Below are 18,119 nucleotides of genomic sequence, written 5' to 3' on the forward strand. Positions count from 1 at the left end.
TAGTTTGAATGTGCCTTTGTATGATTTTATCCTCAAAAGTGGGCTAACAAAACCAAAGATTATATACAGGTGCTGTTTGTGTTTTTGCAACAATTGTACCCTCTCGGGGCCCGCTAAGTATTAATCAAGATTGCCTTCGCTTTGGTGCTGGGAAGTCCGGGGAGGAGCTTATAATTGTGTGCTCTTGAGGCCCGGTAACTGTTAAATAAGATGGCCTTCGCTTTGGTGCTGGGAAGTCCGGGGAAGAGCTTACAATTGTGTCCTCTTGAGGCCCGCTAACTGTTAAACAAGATGGCCTTCGCTTTGGTGCTGGGAAGTCCGGGAAAGAGCTTACAATTGTATCCCCTTGAGGCCAGCTAACTATTATCCAAGATGGCCTTCGCTTTGGTGCTGGGAAGTCTGGGGAGGAGCTTATAATTGTGTGCTCTTGAGGCCCGGTAACTGTTAAATAAGATGGCCTTCGCTTTGGTGCTGGGAAGTCCGGGGAAGAGCTTACAATTGTGTCCTCTTGAGGCCCGCTAACTGTTAAACAAGATGGCCTTCGCTTTGGTGCTGGGAAGTCCGGGAAGAGCTTACAATTGTGTCCTCTTGAGGCCCGCTAACTATTAATCAAGATGGCCTTCGCTTTGGTGTTGGGAAGTCCCAGGAAGGAGCTTACAATTGTATCCTCTTGAGGCCAGCTAACTATTAATCAAGATGGCCTTCGCTTTGGTGCTGGGTAGTCCGGCTCAGAGCTTATAATTGTGTCTTCTTGAGGCCCGCTAACTACTAATCAAGATGGCCTTTTGCTTTGGTGCTGGGAAGTGTGGGGAAGAGCTTTTCTCCCTATATTCCTTATCACTGTGACGCCTTGTATTTTTTGTTTTGCAAAGTTCCACTTTCCTTACTGCTCATTTATTATGCTCACAGGCCATCTAGCAACCAGCATGATTCACTTCATTAAAACATGTGATTTCTGTCTAAACCAATCATATTGTCACGGTTGCCAGGGTGCCCAATTGGCCCTGCCCATAGAAACCAGATGAAACGCGTTGAAAGATTGCTCCCTGACACTACGTAAACGCTGTCCTGTGAGTCGCCTTGTGGTCAGAGCATCTGCGAAACTCTGTTTTGACACGTCAAACCCTGAGAATCTCCGTTCTTCCTGTGTTTTGCTCTTGTTTTGCCAAGCCCTGTGAATCTCTGTTTTTTCCTGTGTTTACTCCTGTTTGATCGGTTTGATTTTGACCACTTCCGCGTTCTGAGCAATCTACTCCCCGCGACTAACGATCTCCGGATCGAGTGTGCGCTCCTTTCTCTTCACCCCAATAAACTGTGACTAACGTTACACGAGTGGGTTCTGCTTTCTGCTTCCTGTCCTGGTCCTGACACATATTCATTTTATGTATTCATGTGATCTCGCTTAAGCCAATCAGATGTGTTGTTTTATGTTTGTGTTCCCGGATAAATGAGTCTCTCGCGATCGGGGAGGGTGGTTCATTCCTGAGCCGATCTTGGAAGCACGCGCCTCTGATGGAAGGGTTATCAAAACCAAATTTTTGACCTTTATTCTAATACAATCTCAAATTTTAACCTTCACACAATTGATTGGTGAAAAGACGATTTTTAAGCGCCTCGCTATATCCTTTTCACCCTCTACCGACACGAGAAATATAAATTCTCCCTGAAGGCTCGAAACGGATAAATCGGTACATTCTTGCTGACGGCGTAGAAACGCGGTGTCCTGAAATCGCCGTGAATCGTTTGAGGTAACATCAGCTTCTCTGCCGTCCAAAATACGATCGGGGCTTTTCCGTTGGGCGAGCGAGGATATATTATCCCTAGACGTGGTCTCCAGTGTCCGGGTAATGGGCAACACCTCATGCACGTAATAGCATATCTTGGTTTTGATGATGGCTATAAATCAGGGTAATTGATTATACATTTGGCACATTAGAGAACTGCCTTAGCAAATTATGACACAGGCCGACACGCAATCGGTTGACGTTGCTGAGACTGACTGTTGAAGCCAGATAATGGATCTTTGGGTTTTTTTGTCGGTTGTGCTTTTTTAATTGAACATTTTTTAGAGGCCGTAGGTTGAAAATATGAACAGCGAAATAAACGACATAAAAAATCTATTTATCAAGACATCTATCTATCTATCTATCTCTCTTTTTCTATCTATCTATCTATCTATCTATCTATCTATCTATTTATCCATCTCTATCTATCATTCTATCTATCTCTTTAGCTCTCTTTTTTTATCTTTCTCTTTTTCTCTCTCTTTATCTATTGCTCTTAATCTATCTATCTACCTCTTTATCTCTATCCCTCTCTTTATCTCTCTCTTTATCTCTCTCTCTTTATCTCTCTCTCTTTATCTATCTATCTATCTCTTTATCTCTATCTGTCTTTATCTATCTGTCTATCTATCTCTTTATCTCTCTCTCTTTATCTATCTCTCTTTATCTATATATATATCTTTATCTCTTTATCTCCATCCCTCTCTTTATTTATCTATCTATCTATCTATCTATCTATCTATCTATCTATCTATCTATCTATCTATCTATCTATCTATCTGTCTATCTCTTTATCTCTCTCTCTATCTATCTATCTATCTATCTATCTATCTATTTATTCCTCTCTCTTTATCTATATATCTCTTTATCTCTCCAGCTCTCTCTCTATCTATCGCTCTTTTTCTATCTATCTATCTCTTTTTCTATCCCTCTGAGTCCATCTATCTATCTCTTTATCTCTCTCTCTCTCTCTCTCTTTATCCATCTATCTATCTATCTATCTATCTATCTATCTATCTCTCTCTTTATCTATCTATCTATCTATCTATTTATCCCTCTCTCTTTATCTATATATCTCTTTATCTCTCCAGCTCTCTCTCTATCTATCTCTCTTTTTCTATCTATCTATCTCTTTTTCTATCCCTCTGAGTCCATCTATCTATCTCTTTATCTCTCTCTCTCTCTCTCTCTCTCTCTTTATCCATCTATCTATCTATCTATCTATCTATCTGAAATCAAGGGGTTGGCTTATATGCACATAAAACTACAGTAAATGAAAACGTTGGGGGGGCGTAAGATAGCTGCAGTGATTTCGTTCTCTCCCCCAGCCCAATATTTTCTCCCTGTTCAGTAAATCTGCGCCATCCTGATTGTGTATGAGAGGGACCATATCTCATTTTTTGTGATTGGTAGTGTTTTATTGCCTTTTTTTGCCCATAGGAACAGGTCCTAAGAAAGTTTATAAGAGAAAGTGAAAAACAGTGACGGCAACTGTAGCGTGCCGCTACGGAAATACGATAAAATCACAAAAAAAATCAAAATACCAAATTAAGTGCCTAAAAACAGGGATATGATAGACTATCTTCCTTTAATTCTGAAACCCCAAAATATACTAGAGAAATACTGCAAAAAGACTACCATTATAATACTATAGTACAGAAATACCAGTACAGAAATACTACAAAAATACTCTGACCCATGGCCAAAATCTTAGACCAAATTTGGGCCGCGATAAAAAATGTTTGGCCAGCCCTGCTGCAAGCCATAATCAGCACTCAGGATTGGATTCCTCTCTCTCTCCCTCTCGCTTGTCCTTACCTTTTTTGGTCACTCACTTCCTAGCTCGATTTTCCACGACATACCTGGTGTCACTTGTCCTGATTACCCTCCAATCACACCTCTCTCTCCTCACTATTTCCTTAACTCGTAGCTAGTTTGTTGCCTATCTTCTCATGTCCCAAGCCTTCTCGTCACAGTCTTGTTGTTAGCCCAGTGAACCCAACTCTTGCCCGCCCTTCTGGATCACGAATATCACCTGCACAATTCTTAGACCGTCACTGTTGCTGCTTGCTGAATTACCGACCCCTCTCCTGCCTCTTGGACCACAACCGCCTGTCCTGTTCTGTTGCCTCGATACTTGACTCCCCTTGTACCGAAACCTGACCCAACAAAAGACTACCGCACTAGTCTGTTACTGTATTGTGCTGCTGCACCCCCTGAGACTGTCCTGTATATTGTATTGGTATTTTATTACGCTTGCTTCTTATTCACTTTAGTGTAAAGGCATGTGTCAAATGCATACAAGAGCGCACGGGTTAAGGCTGAAACGAAATTAGCGGCACACATCCTGTCTCGGTGAAGACCGGATTCATGGCTTCGCTTGGCCTCCAACCTTCGGTGTTGTCTCGCTGATGGATGATGATGAACCGGAGTACGTGACAGGACGGGTGACAGGACGGCCCATTGAGTCGGCCCGTCCTGCCCCTGCTCTGGCGCAGCCTCCCCCTGCAGACCCCTTGTCATCGTTCTTGAGCTGAACCTCAACTCACACTCTTTTTTTTTTTTTCCTCCGAGTGTTTCGCTTCTCGCAATTGGACGCAATGCGGCCATTCTCCCGCAGGCTTGAAGGAATAGGCACCACCAGGCTGTACTTGCCCAAGACACACCACAGTAAATGGTGGCCCTACAACCCTGGAGGTTAAGAGATCCAAACAAACAAGCAAAGCAAAAAATACTGCACCAATCCACATTTCATAGCGCCCTGTTTAGGTGTAGCATGCACCGGTCCTTTTGAGCGTGATCATAGGACACTGCCATACAAACTAATGCCAGCTGCCGTCAATCACGGGGGGATTCAACGGCAAAGCAAAGCTGCCTAAGAGCAATATCGGCGTCATTGTCAAGCAGACTTGTTGTAAAACATGGCAACAATTTCAAACATTTACAAGCACCTCACCCAAAATTCAAGCACTTTTCATCCTTAAATTAAAAACATTACATATCAAGCCAGGGCAGCACGGCGGTGCAGTGGTTAGCGCGTGTGCAGGCACAGTTCTAAGGTCTTAGGAACCTCCTGTGTGGGTTCAGATCCAGCTACCGGACTTCCTGTGCAGAGTTTGTATGTTCACCCCGTGCTTGCGTGGGTTTCCTCCAGGCTCTCCGGTTTCCTCCCACGTTCCAAAGACATGCATTTCAGGTGGATTGGCCGGTCCAAATTGTCCCTAGTTGTGAATGAGCGAGCGAGTTGTCTGTCCCTGAGTGCCTTGCGATTGGCTGGTAACGAGTTCAGGGTGTCCCCTGCCCACTGCCCGAAGACAGCTGGGATGGGCTCCAGCACCCCCGCGACCCTACTGAGGATAAGCGGTGCAGCTAATGAGATGAGACATATCAAGCCTTTCAAGGATTTCAAGCACTCGTATGAACCCTGAATAGCAATTTTTTCTTATCTTATCATAAAAAGCTTTTTTGGTGCAATTTTGACCAATTCATGCGCGCACTTTCGAAACAATCCAGCGAGATGCTTTTGTCGCCTCTTTCTGAAGTGGAACTTACACATAGAGCACAGCGACGGAAAGCTGTGAAACATCGCACATGCTCTGGGAACTTACGCCGGCCATCAATATGTTGCTGGGATGAATCAAATCCTTCAGCGCGTAAACGCTGAGCTCAGCTTTAGCGGGAAAAGCCGCCATTAAACAGCAAAAATCGATGGCGGTCCACAGCGGGGAATGCCGCGCGGGTAAACGAATGACAGCGTCTCACGAGTGCAGACAAATAGTTTCACTCATCGGAGGTTGATGATTTATACGACGGAGGCTGATGGGAAGAAATGATTTTTCCGACAGTCTTGTACTTTATTATTCGGAGAGGATTCGGAGTCGGTGTTAAAGTGGGGCTTCTGGATGACCTATTTAGGCGAAGAGGCAGCAAGAATGCAAATAACTATAACTGCAAGCACAGCGTGTACAATATTTGAGTTTTAGAGAAATATTTAGATAGATAGATAGATAGATACCATAGATATAGATAGAATGGATGGAATGGGTGGAGATGGATAGATAGATGGATGGATAGAATGGGTAAATATAGATAGATATAGATAGATAGAATGGATGGATGCATGGAACGGATAGATATAGATAGAAAAATAGAATGGATGGATGGTTGGTTGGAATGGATAGAGATGGATAGAACGGATGGATGGAATGGATGGATATAGATAGATCGAATGGATGGATGGAGATAGATAGAAAAATAGAATGGATGGATGGTTGTTGGAACGGATGGATAGAGATAGATAGAATGGATGGATGGAATGGATGGATACAGATAGATAGAATGGATGGATGGAATGGATAGATATAGATAGATAGATAGAATGGATGGAATGGATAGATATAGATAGATAGATAGAATGGATGGATGGATACAGATAGATAGAATGGATGGATGGAATGGATAGATATAGATAGATAGATAGAATGGATGGAATGGATAGATATAGATAGATAGATAGAATGGATGGAATGGATAGATATAAATAGATAGATAGAATGGATGGATGGAATGGATAGATATGGATAGATAGAATGGATGGATGGAATGATAGATATAGATAGATAGATAGAATGGATAAAATGGATGGATAGATAGATAGATATAGATAATTAGATAGATAGATAGATGGATAGATACTTTATTTACCCCCATAGGGAAATTCACACTTCCAGCAGTATTCTTGTGTTGAAAAATAAAATAATAAAATAAAAGATATAAAATACAAAAATACCCAATATAATGTGTTGATGTAGAGTATTTAAATAGTGCTACTGCTGTCCTGTTATTTAATATCGGTTTCCAGTTTTTTTCACGTCTAGTTTGTCCTGTTTATTTTCGATATCCTGTTTTGATATCTATCCTCTCCGTCCCGTCCTGTCCGGTATCGACCCCATCCGTCCGATATCAACTCGGGCAGTTGGTATCGATCTCGTCAGCCTCTGGCTTCCTATCATCCCACGCCAGACTGCTGCCTAACGTGCCTGACTCACCATTTCCCGTAAAATAAAAGGCTTGTCTGAGAAACGTCACGCATTTGGGTCCTGATCTTGTTCCGTTTCATGACAATTAAACAATTAAATCCTAAATCTGAGTTAAGAATGTGTTTTTTTCCCCCTGTAATTCAGCTCTATATTTAGAGCACAGAGATAGACAGGAGTACATATTTGATAACGGACATGACAAGTCCCGCTTTATTTGATCCTAAATGCGACATCGTGTTCCTGAAGTCTCGCCAAAGAAATGAGAGATATTTTAATCAACGCCGAGACAAAAACCATCCGGAACGGCAACGATGGCCGCGTACATTTTTCAGGATGATGGTTTCAAACAGCTGTAGCTTTGGAAATCCACATTACTCGTTTGCATCTTCGGTGGCTTCTTAAAGGGGCTGTTTATTCAGCCGAAGCTGCGATGCTGTGTCTGCTTGGATGGTGAATATTGCATGTCCTTTCTCCTTAAATAGCAAGGAGCTACTCAATCCCTTGCAAAGGAAAATTTTAATCACAAACAAAATCAAAGACTCTTTAACGTGTTGACTTTTTAATGTTCAAGTCAAGTCTTGTTTATTTGGGACGCCCTTAATCACAAGAAGTCTCAAAGGGCTGCACAGACCACAGATTATTGCAAACCACAGACTATTATGACACCATCCCCTGGTCTAAAACCTACATGAGGGCGAGGAAAAACTCAAAAACCTCAGGGTGAGTCAGGTCAGGTCAAGTCATGTTAATTGGTTTGGCCCTTAATCACAAAGAGTCTCAAAGGGCTGCACAGACCACAGACTTATGCACACTACGGACTATTGTGACACCATCCCCTGATCTAAAACCTACAGGAGGGCAAGGAAAAACTCAAAAACCTCAGGGTGAGTCAGGTCAAGTCAAGTCATGTTAATTTGTTTGGCCCTTAATCACAAAGAGTCTCAAAGGGCTGCACAGACCTCAGACTTATGCACACTACGGACTATTGTGACACCATCCCCTGATCTAAAACCTACAGGAGGGCAAGGAAAAACTCAAAAACCTCAAGTCAAGTAATGTTTATCTGCGACGCCCTTCATCACAAAGAGTCTCAAAGGGCTGCACAGATGATGGCAAACCACAGACTATTATTACACCATCCCCTGATCTAAAACCTACATGAGTGCAAGGAAAAACTCAAAAACCTCAAGTCAAGTCATGTTTATCTGCGACGCCCTTCATCACAAAGAGTCTCAAAGGGCTGCACAGATGATGGCAAACCACAGACTATTATTACACCATCCCCTGATCTAAAACCTACATGAGTGCAAGGAAAAACTCAAAAACCTCAAGTCAAGTCATGTTTATCTGCGACGCCCTTCATCACAAAGAGTCTCAAAGGGCTGCACAGATGATGGCAAACCACAGACTATTATTACACCATCCCCTGATCTAAAACCTACATGAGTGCAAGGAAAAACTCAAAAACCTCAAGTAAAGTCATGTTTGTTTGTAACATCCTTAATTCCGAGGAGTCTCAAAGGGCTGCACAGACCCCAGATTATTGCAAACCAAAGACTATTATGACACTATCCCCTGATCTACACTTTACATGAGGGCAAGGAAAAACTCAAACAACATCAGCATGACTAAAATGAAGAAACTTTGAGAAGGGACAGTCTGAAACGGCTGCACAGACTACCGACTAGCGCAAACTACAGACTAATATGACACCATCCCCTGATCTGAAAACTCAAAAACCTCAAGTCAAGTCATGTTTGTTTGTGACACACATAATTCCAAGGAGTCTCAAATGGCTGCACAGACCACAGATTACTGCAAACTACAGAATATTATGACACCATCCCCTGATCTAAAACCAACATAAGGTTAAGGAAAAACTAAAAAACCTCAAGTCATGTTTGTTTGTGACACCCTTAATCACAAGGAGTTTCAAAGGGCTGCACAGACCACAGATGAATGCAGACCACAGACTATTATGACAGCATCCCCTGATCTAAAACCGACATGAAGGCAAGGAAAAACTCAAAAACCTCAACATGAGGAAAATAAAGAACCCTTGAGAAGGGACCGCACATGAGGTCAAATTCTGTTTTTATCCTTTTATTTTTTTGTTATTTTTTCTCAAAGCCTTCTTCTTCTTCCAATCTCTTCTTATTCCCCATCCCTCTATCCAAGAATATTTCCCCCGCCCCCCCTCCATTATTTTTGCCTTTTTTTGCTCTGCTTGTCTTACGCTCCAGCCTGCAGCATTGCAGTGGAGCAACATTCATCCAATTCCCTTTTCCTGCTATACCTGCAAGGTGTAGGCCACAGATATATATGTATATTTGGACAAATAGATCTTCTATGATATAAAACAATATAAAAATTATAAGTATTTGTCAAAAATGTCCCGGTTGCCATGGCGCCCAAATGGCCCCGCCCGTGTGGCCCCCGCTGCGGCTCATTGACAGATTGGCTTTCCGTCTATTTAAGCTCAGTGCTCTCACTCTTCCTTTGTCAGTCCCTCAACGAACCTCTGCCCCGCAGGATGCGGGTTTTGACTCGGTCCTGTTGGCAGTTCCTGTCCAGTATTGTTCCCGTTTATTTTTGTCCTGTTTAATATCGGTTTCTAGTTTTGTTCCCGTCTAGTTAGTCCTGTTTAATTTCGATATCCTGTTTCATTATCAATCCTGTCCGTCCCGTCCTGTCCGGTATTGACCCCAATGTCCGATATCAACTCGGGTAATTGGTATCGATCTTGTCAGCCTCTGGCTTCTTATCATTCCACACCAGACTGCTGCCTAACGTGCATGACTTTCCATTTCCCGTAAAATAAAAGTCTTGTGTGAGAAACATCACGCGTTTGGGTCCTGATCCTGTTCTGGTTCATGACAAAATATGTAAGATACTCCTTTCCTACTACCTTATCCAAATATCTTATTCAATTTGGACTGAAAAAAGAACAATTGATATGTTTCAATTCATTTTTTTATCAACAGAAAATATAATAATAATAATAATAATAATAATTTCCTTGTATTGTCATTCTGTGTAACAATGTACACAGAACGAAATGTCGATTGCACCTGACCCGATGCAGCCGCAGCCAAGAGAGGGCGCCGCCGACCACTTTTTAAGTCTTAGGAATGACTCGGCCGGGGCGCGAACCCGAACCTCCCAGTCTCAAAGCGGGCGCCTTACCATCTAGGCTACTGAGCTGGTGCATATCAAAAATGTAAACAAACCCAATTTGTTTTGGGGTTAAATTTTGAAATATAATTAACATTCCCAATATGAAAATGATACATGCCCAAAAATTTGCCACTTGGGTACATGTCATTATTATTATTTGTCTTTTTACTTTATTTATTCTATACTTAATTTCCGATTGTTTTTTTCTGTAATTCAGTCTGTTCCTTTGAAAATTGTTGACTTTGTTACATGATGAAACAGTTAAAAACTACAAAGTTAAAACTTTAGTGTCAATTATGTTTGTAAATGATGCAATGTTCAAAATGTAGTACAGTATATGAAAAATGTAACATAGCTTTTTATAAAAACTGTCTTGGCACAGTGGGGCAGTGGTTACCGCATCCGTGGCACAGTTCTGTGGTCATGGGATTGAACTCTGTGTGGAGTTTGCATGTTCTCCCCGTGCTTGCGTGGGTTTTACTCCGGGCACCTGCATGTCAGGTTAACTGGCCGTTCCAAATTGTCCCTATGTGTGAATAAGCGAATGAGTTGTCTGTCTCTGTGTGCCCTGCGATTGGCTGGCAAGCAGTTCAGGGTGTCGCCTGCCCCCTGCCCAAAGACAGCTGGTATGGACTCCTGCACCCCCGCGACCCTACTGAGGATAAGCCGTGCAGATAATGGATAGATGAATGTCTTGGCGCCCTCTACCTGGACCAAAGCGGTACTACAATTCCCAGCATCACAACAAAATGGTGTTCACTCTAATTTGCATTGATTTAACATTCTAGTGGATCATAAACACGTGATACAACGAATCAATGATCTAATTAGTTGCCAACGCTTCGAATTGTTTTTGCCGATTTGTTGTTGCAGCCCTAATATATATATATATATATATATATATATATATATGTACACAATGTGTTGTATAGAGGATATAGAGCAGGGGTGGCAAACTCATTTTCACTTGGGGGCCACACGATAGAACAAACATTCTCTCGGGGGCCGTATTTGTCGATTGAAGAGAAAGAAAAAAAGAGAAATAAGAGAATGGGGAGAGAAAAAAGAGAAAAGAGAGAGAGCGAGAGAGAATGTGAGAAACAAAAGATATAAAAAGATAAATAGTGAGAGAGGGTGAAAGAAAGAGAGAAATACAAAGATAAATTGGAAGTGAAAAAGAGAGGAGAGAAAGAGATGGGTAGAAAGAGAGAAGGGGAAAGCAAGAGAGAGAAGGGGAAAAAAGGAAGAGAGAGCAAAATAAGGTAAAAAGACAGAGAGAGAGAGAGAGAAAGAGAGTGAAAGAAAGAGAGATAGCGAGTAAGAGAAAAGGGAGTAAGAGAGAGAGAAAGAAATCCAAGTACAGTGTCTCTGTGAGAGGCATCTGGCTTTGGCAAGATCAAGTGGACATATTTCAACTTGCAGCTTGTTTTTCTCTTGCGCTTCTCCGGTTGTTGTCTCGCGGGCCGGATTCAATCCCTTAGCGGGCCTGATCTGGCCTGCGGGCCACCTATTTGACACCTCTGATATAGAGAATATAGAGAATGCCCTATATCTGATATGTGCTGAATTCAGTGAGCTTGTGGCCTTCATCGCTGGATGTCCTTCACATTTAATGACTCTGTTTGCATGCCTTTGAAGGGAATGTTGTCCTTTTTGCAGCATTTTCTCTCCGTTTACTCACATAAAGATGGGCAAAACAGACCACCTCATAAGGACACATAAGGAATTTTATAAACACGGATTCCGTTTCTTTCGCATGTAATTGAACGAACTGCTGTTATTTGAAGACGATCTGCTTCAAGCGTATAGAAATGAAAATTCTGTGTTACAGCAACTAAATTGATGAAAGGACGATACCCGTTTATCTCCCTAATGTAAGGTGACTATACAATGTATATTTTATATATGCAGTCTCATTAGTCCAAATATAGCATCTGTCACGGTTGCCATGGCGCCCAATTAGCCCCGCCCGTGTGGCGCCAGCTGCGGCTCATTGACAGATTGGCTTTCCGTCTATATAAGCTCAGTGCTCTCATTTTTCCTCTGTCAGTCCGTCAACGAACCTCTGCCCCGCAAGACGTGGGTTTTGACACGGTCCTGTCTCCTGTTGGTATTCCCTGTCCGGTATTCTCATCTCATCTCATTAGCTGTGCCGCTTATCCTTATTAGGGTCGCGGGGGGCTGGAGCCTATCCCAGCCATGTCCAGGCAGTGGGCAGGGGACACCCTGAACTGGTTGCCAGCCAATCGCAGGGTACACGGGAACTGACAACTCACTCGCTCAGTCACACCTAGAGACAATTTGGACCGGCCAATTTACCTGAAATGCATGTCTTTGGAATGTGGGAGGAAACCGGAGTGCCCGGAGGAAACCCACGCAAGCACGGGGAGAACATACAAACTCCGCACAGTAAGGCCCCGTTAGCTGGATTTGAACCCACGCAGGAGGTTCCCACAACCTCAGAACTGCGCCGCACACGCGCTAACCACCGTGCTGCCCCCTGTCCGGTATTGTTCCCGTTTATTTTGTCCGGTTTAATATTGGTTTCCTATTTCGTTCCCGTCTATTTTTGTCCTGTTTATTATTCTCTTCAGTTTTCGTTCCTGTCTATTTGTGTCCTGTTTATTATTCTCTGCAGTTTTCGTTCCCGTCTAGTTTGTCCTGTTTATTTTCGATATCCTGTTTCATTATCTATCCTGTCTTTCCCGTCCTGTCCGGTATCGACCTTATCTGTCCGATATCAACTCAGGCAATCGGTATCGATCTCGTCGGCCTCTGTCTTCCTATCATTTCACGCCAGACCGCTGACTAACGTGTATGACTCCCCATTTCCCGTAAAATAAAAGGCTTGTGTGAGTAACGTCACGTGTTTGGGTCCTGATCCTGTTCTGGTTCTTGACAGTGTCTGGTTAATAATACATCGTATTAGCAGGAAAATATATTTTATATTTCACCATTAGTCTCTGGACATGCGTTGTTGACTCAAAAAATAATTATGTTGAAGTCACTACCAATCACTCCTTGTTTTTGTCACGACCAGAACGGAATCAGGACCCAAATGTCTAGCGTTAACCACAAGTTTATTGATAGAAAGAGGACGGGCAGCGCCCTCGATCCGGTGCTCGCTGAACACAGGAAGCAAGCGGCTCACACAATCAGATCGAGATCCAAATACTGAAGGAAATCTTCCGGAGCGGGAGATGGCAGTGTCAAGGACGGAAAAACAGGTTGATAGCCGCGACAGGAGAGCAAAAACGTGGTCGGGATCAAAAACGGGTCGTAAGCCGGGACGGGAGAGCAAACGTGGTCGGAATAAAAAACAGGTCGGAGACAAACGGGGAGATCAGGAACAGACGGGTGGAAAAACGGGACAGGCGGGAGTCAGGGTTAAAATGCTTGTAACAACAGAGGTTCGCTGACGGACTGACAACCAGACAGTGACAGGACTGGGCTTAAAGAGGACAGGGAACCAATCAGAAAGCCCGCAGCGGCTGGCGCCAAATGAGCAGGCACAGGTGATCCAAATCAGTAATCATGACAGTTTTCCCCTGTGATGTCATCTTCAGGGGACAGTGTGTGGCAAAATGGTCGCCTCCATTGGTAAATGGGTAAATCTTTGCTGCTTAATTTATTTTCAACAAAAGCAAATCTAGTTTTAGATCTAGTAAATCTTTTCGAAAAATGATACGTATAATATGATGCTTGCACTTGTTTTAAAACAATACTACAACTGAATAGAATTTGATAATTTAAAGGTTTTTATGTATAATTTAAAGGGTTGCTAAAAATGATTGTGTTGTATGGGCCCCCACCAGTCCAAACACAGTATTTGATCTGATATTGTGTAGAATATGGATTAATTGTCACGGTTGCCATGGCGCCCAATTGGCACACTGTAATAAAAATAGGGTAATATGCAAATGTGGGGGTGGGGTTTAATGTGGGTTTTTACTCCTCCGGGTGGAGTTAAAGAGCCTCATGGCATGAGGAAGAAATGATCTCCTCAGTCAGAAAACATGTAAGCCACCTGCTGTAAGTCTGAGGCATAGAAGCAAATCTCATGTCATCTGAATAAGCCAGCTTTATATTTTAACTTTCTACCAGCTCGGTGGCCTTGGGGGTATGGCGCCCGCCCCGAGACTGGGAGGTTGTGGTTCAAGCCTCGGCCGAGTCATACCTAAGACTTAAACATTGGTACCCGTTGCCTCCCTGCTTGGTGTTCAGCATTAGGGGTTGGAATTGGGGGGTTTAGTCACCTAATGACTCCCAACACCTCAGTTGGGTTGAGCGAGGGGGCTGGGAATCCCCTCCTCTAAATCAATCTCCCAAAAAAGAGTCAGAAATGACTCTAGCCACCTCCCACTAGGGGGATACTGATGTGGTATATATATATATATATATATATATATATATATATATATATATATATATATATATATATTTTAACTTGTCTACCTAGTTCCTTAGCACGAATAATCTCAAAGTCAGCAATTAAGAAGAAACATAACGACAGGAAATGACGGCGGGAAGTCAGTGTCAAATTGCAAGGCCACACCCTAAAGACTGACATGCAAAGGACAGATTTCAGCCAATGGGAGAGGACATCAGTGCAGACATGCAATATACTAATTCATGGTTTCCTGTTTTTTTTTTGTTCGCATGCTCCAGCCACACCGAATGAAGACACATCGGACGATGGAACTGCGATCGGCCGCGTCACAGTTAATGGTGCGTGCAACAAGACGACGCTCCTGACCACGCCCAATCTTCAAATTGGGTGTGGTCAGTGCGACACATTCGAACCTTTCAACCCACAGAGGTCAGTGATACGAATTTGGATTTCAGGCGCTGTTAACAGGGTGGAGAGGGTTCAATTTAGGAGAACATAAAACTGCGCTAGAGGGTGAGCAGCATTCTTCCATTTTCTGGAAAATCTCAAAAAAGGATTTTGAGTGGATTCCCTAACCATTCAAACACATGCTTGCACAATAAAAAAAATACAATTTGACCCCATTGGCAGAATATATTGCTCATTTCAAATATATTTGTGTCATAATTACTAATGTGACTCTACTTCTGATTGGCTCCCTGTCACTATTTGAACTCAGTCTTGTCAATCCCCTGTTGTCAGTCCGTCTGCTCAGTAAACACTAAGCAAGCCTCTATCGACCCTGACTCCCACTTGTCCCGTTTTTTTGCTCCCGTCTGTCCCCGGCTTCGATCCGGTTTTTGATCCTGACTACGTCTGCTCTCCCGTCCCGGCTTACGACCCATTTTTGATCCAGACTACGTCCATTCTCCCGTCCTGGCTTACGACTCGTTTCCGACCACGTTTTTGCTCTCCTGTCCCGCCTACCGACCCGCTTTTTCCGACCCTGACACGGAAGTCCCACTTCCGCATCTGAGCAACCTACTCCCGCGACCAGCGATCTCTGGATCGTGTGTGCATTCCTTTCCCTTCTTCCCAATAAAACTGTGAGAAACGTTACGCGAGTGGGTTCTGTCTCCGTTCTGGTCCTGGCAAATCAAGGTTCAATGGACATTTCTGTTGGACGGATAAGTTCAAACCGAATGTTTCCGAAACGACAAACTGTTACCGGAGAAAACAAAGCAAAACACATTTACCTCATGTTTCAGTTTAGGGCTGTCTGATGTCACCAAAATTCCCGATTATTTTAATCATTAACACTTCACCTTGTTTGTGTAATTTTGGGTTATTAAGCTAATGGCCTATCATTAAAGAAACACACACACAACCGAAACAAGTCTTCTAAATGGAGCCAGGGAAGCTTCTAGCCTGATTATGGTGACTCAGGGAACCATTTTATTGTTCCAGTAAAGTGCATGATCAACAAATAGCTTAATTAAGAATAGCGGAGGGAGTCCTTACATTGTTAAGAGTATTTGAAAGCGGGAAAATTGAGAGTTGCTTCCATAGCCTCGGAAAAACTACAGGTGGCTTATTTTTATCCACGGTTCGCTCTTTCATTTTGACAGCTAGGGGCGGAAAGACTCATTCGTAAAAGAAATTAAAAAAAAAAAAAAACAGTCACAACAGTTAGCATTTAGCTTAGCGAGTAGCCACGGCTAACATGTTAGCAAACAAATTCCTACTTACAAATCCAGCAGAAACAGAGCAACACGGACATCCCTTTGGTCTCCTTTTTCCGGCCACCTGTTGGACGCAATTCCAATATTGACTAGCGTTTTAGCTCCCGATGGTCTCCTTTAGCGCCGGCTAAATGTTCGGCATTCTCCGGGAGCGACCGAGGGTCTCGGCAGAATTTTGAAAGTCATGAGCTGGATACCCAGCGGTAATCCCATAAAATGCAACCCTATCATCACATGACTGTAAAAGCTCACTCAGCGCATCTTTAAATTCGCTCGGTGCCCTTGCAGGTTTTCCCTCCATCTGTCGCATCCCCGAGCAGGTTTAATCGGCCAATAATGTGCTTTCAGCCGCAAGCGAACTCGAAGTCGCAAGGAAAATCTCCAGAAAAGCCATCGCCGACGAGTTTTTGTGGTGTCGTTAAATGCCGCACGCATCATCTCTGCCGTGACAGTGACCCACATGCTGAAGGGTAGATCCGACGGATTTCCCATATCGTAAAGTCAGTCCAACAGAGATGATGCGGAGTGCGATGTTTTTCGTTGGATTTTTTTCAAACAAACCCTATCTGTTCAAAATATATTACGTTTATTTCTTAGACGAGCACGGATAAACTCTTCTTTTTTCATCTTTTTTAGGGTTTGGGTTGGCCTTTGGACTGTATTTAAAGCAGGCCTCTTCTTACTTTCACCATTTTCATGCTACACTAACAAATAGATAAAAAAACCTTTGGGGACGACCATGACAGCACTCTTTTGAACTCTCTCCTACCTTCCCTTCCTCCTACCTAATGTGTTTCGCCCTGATCAGAAAAAATGGCGTAAGAGTTCTTTGAACTCGTTTGGGAATTGTCAACACATTCCTATAAGTGATGTACGGAATTTGGAAACTTTTCTTATTGACCTCTGTCACCATCTCGGCCTCCGTGAATCTCCCTAATGTCGCGCACCCAAGTACGTTCATATCTTAGAAAAGCTCAGATAAACTCTTCTTTTTTTCATCTTTTTTAGGGTTTGGGTTGGCGTTTGGGCTGTATTTAAAGCAGGCCTCTTCTTACTTTCACCATTTTCATGCTACACTAACAAATAGATAAAAAAAAACCTGTGGGGACGACCATGACAGCACTCTCTTGAACTCTCTCCTACCTTCCCTTCCTCCTACCTATTGTGTTTCGCCCTGATCAGAAAAAATGGTGTAAGAACTTTTTGAACTCGTTTGGGAATTGTTAACGCGTACCTGAAAGTGATGTACGGAATTTGGAAACTTTTCTTATTGACCTGTGTCATCATTGCAGCCTCTGTGAACCTCCCTTATGTTGCGCACGCAAGTACGTTTATTTCTTAGACAAGCTCAGATAAACTCTTTTTTTACATCTTTTTTAGGGTTTGGGTTAGCATTTGGAATGTATTTGAAACAAACTTTTTCTTACTTTCACCATTTTCATGCTACACTAACAAATAGATAAAAACCTGTGGGGACAACCATGACGTCACTCTCCAGCACTCTCTCCCTCCTTCCCTTCCTCCTACCTGATGTGTTTCGCCCTGACCAGAAAAAAATGGCATAAGAGCTCTTTGAACTCATTTGGGAATTGTTAACACATTCCTATAAGTGATGTACGGAATTTGGAAACTTTTCTTATTGACCTGTGTCATCATTGCAGCCTCTGTGAACCTCCCTTGTGTTGCGCATGAAAGTACGTTTATTTCTTAGGCGAGCTCAGATAAACTCTTCTTTTTTCATCTTTTTTAGGATTTGGGTTGTGGTTTGGACTGTATTTAAAGCAGTTCTCTTCTTACTTTCACCATTTTCATGCTACACTAACAAACAACTGTGGTGACGAGCAAAAAGTCACTCTCCAGCATTCCCTCCTGCTCGCAATTCCTCCTAGCGAATGCGTTCTACCCCGGACAGCTTTGCTAATAGTAAGATAATAAAAGATCGGCGCGGTGGGGGACTAATTTGGACATTTTTCAAGACATACATAATAAAGAAAATATTTCACTTTCA

The 18,119-nt window shown here is 42.9% G+C and overlaps 1 protein-coding gene and 1 long non-coding RNA gene across 3 annotated transcripts in view; one reads left to right on the plus strand and one right to left on the minus strand.

Annotated features, from left to right (window-relative positions):
• LOC148348976 (gap junction delta-2 protein-like) overlaps positions 1-18,119 on the minus strand; it is a 30,875-nt gene that overhangs the window by 11,629 nt on the left and 1,127 nt on the right. The window contains exon 2 of one of the 2 annotated variants that reach the window (XM_088321154.1): positions 16,119-16,175. The exons of the other annotated variant lie outside the window; for it this stretch is intronic. Within the exon in view, the coding sequence (XP_088177280.1) occupies positions 16,119-16,175 (57 nt within the window). The remainder of the gene's footprint in view (positions 1-16,118; positions 16,176-18,119) is intronic. 2 annotated transcript variants of the gene reach the window in all.
• On the plus strand, positions 14,683-15,488 carry LOC148348977 (uncharacterized). Its single transcript, XR_015847310.1, has 2 exons — positions 14,683-14,819; positions 15,286-15,488. It is a non-coding gene; the product is annotated as an uncharacterized LOC148348977 (long non-coding RNA).

Source organism: Urocampus carinirostris, chromosome 17 (assembly GCF_059441175.1).
Source record: "Urocampus carinirostris isolate Australia breed hairy pipefish chromosome 17, RoL_Ucar_1.0, whole genome shotgun sequence".
Lineage (NCBI taxonomy): Eukaryota > Metazoa > Chordata > Actinopteri > Syngnathiformes > Syngnathidae > Urocampus > Urocampus carinirostris.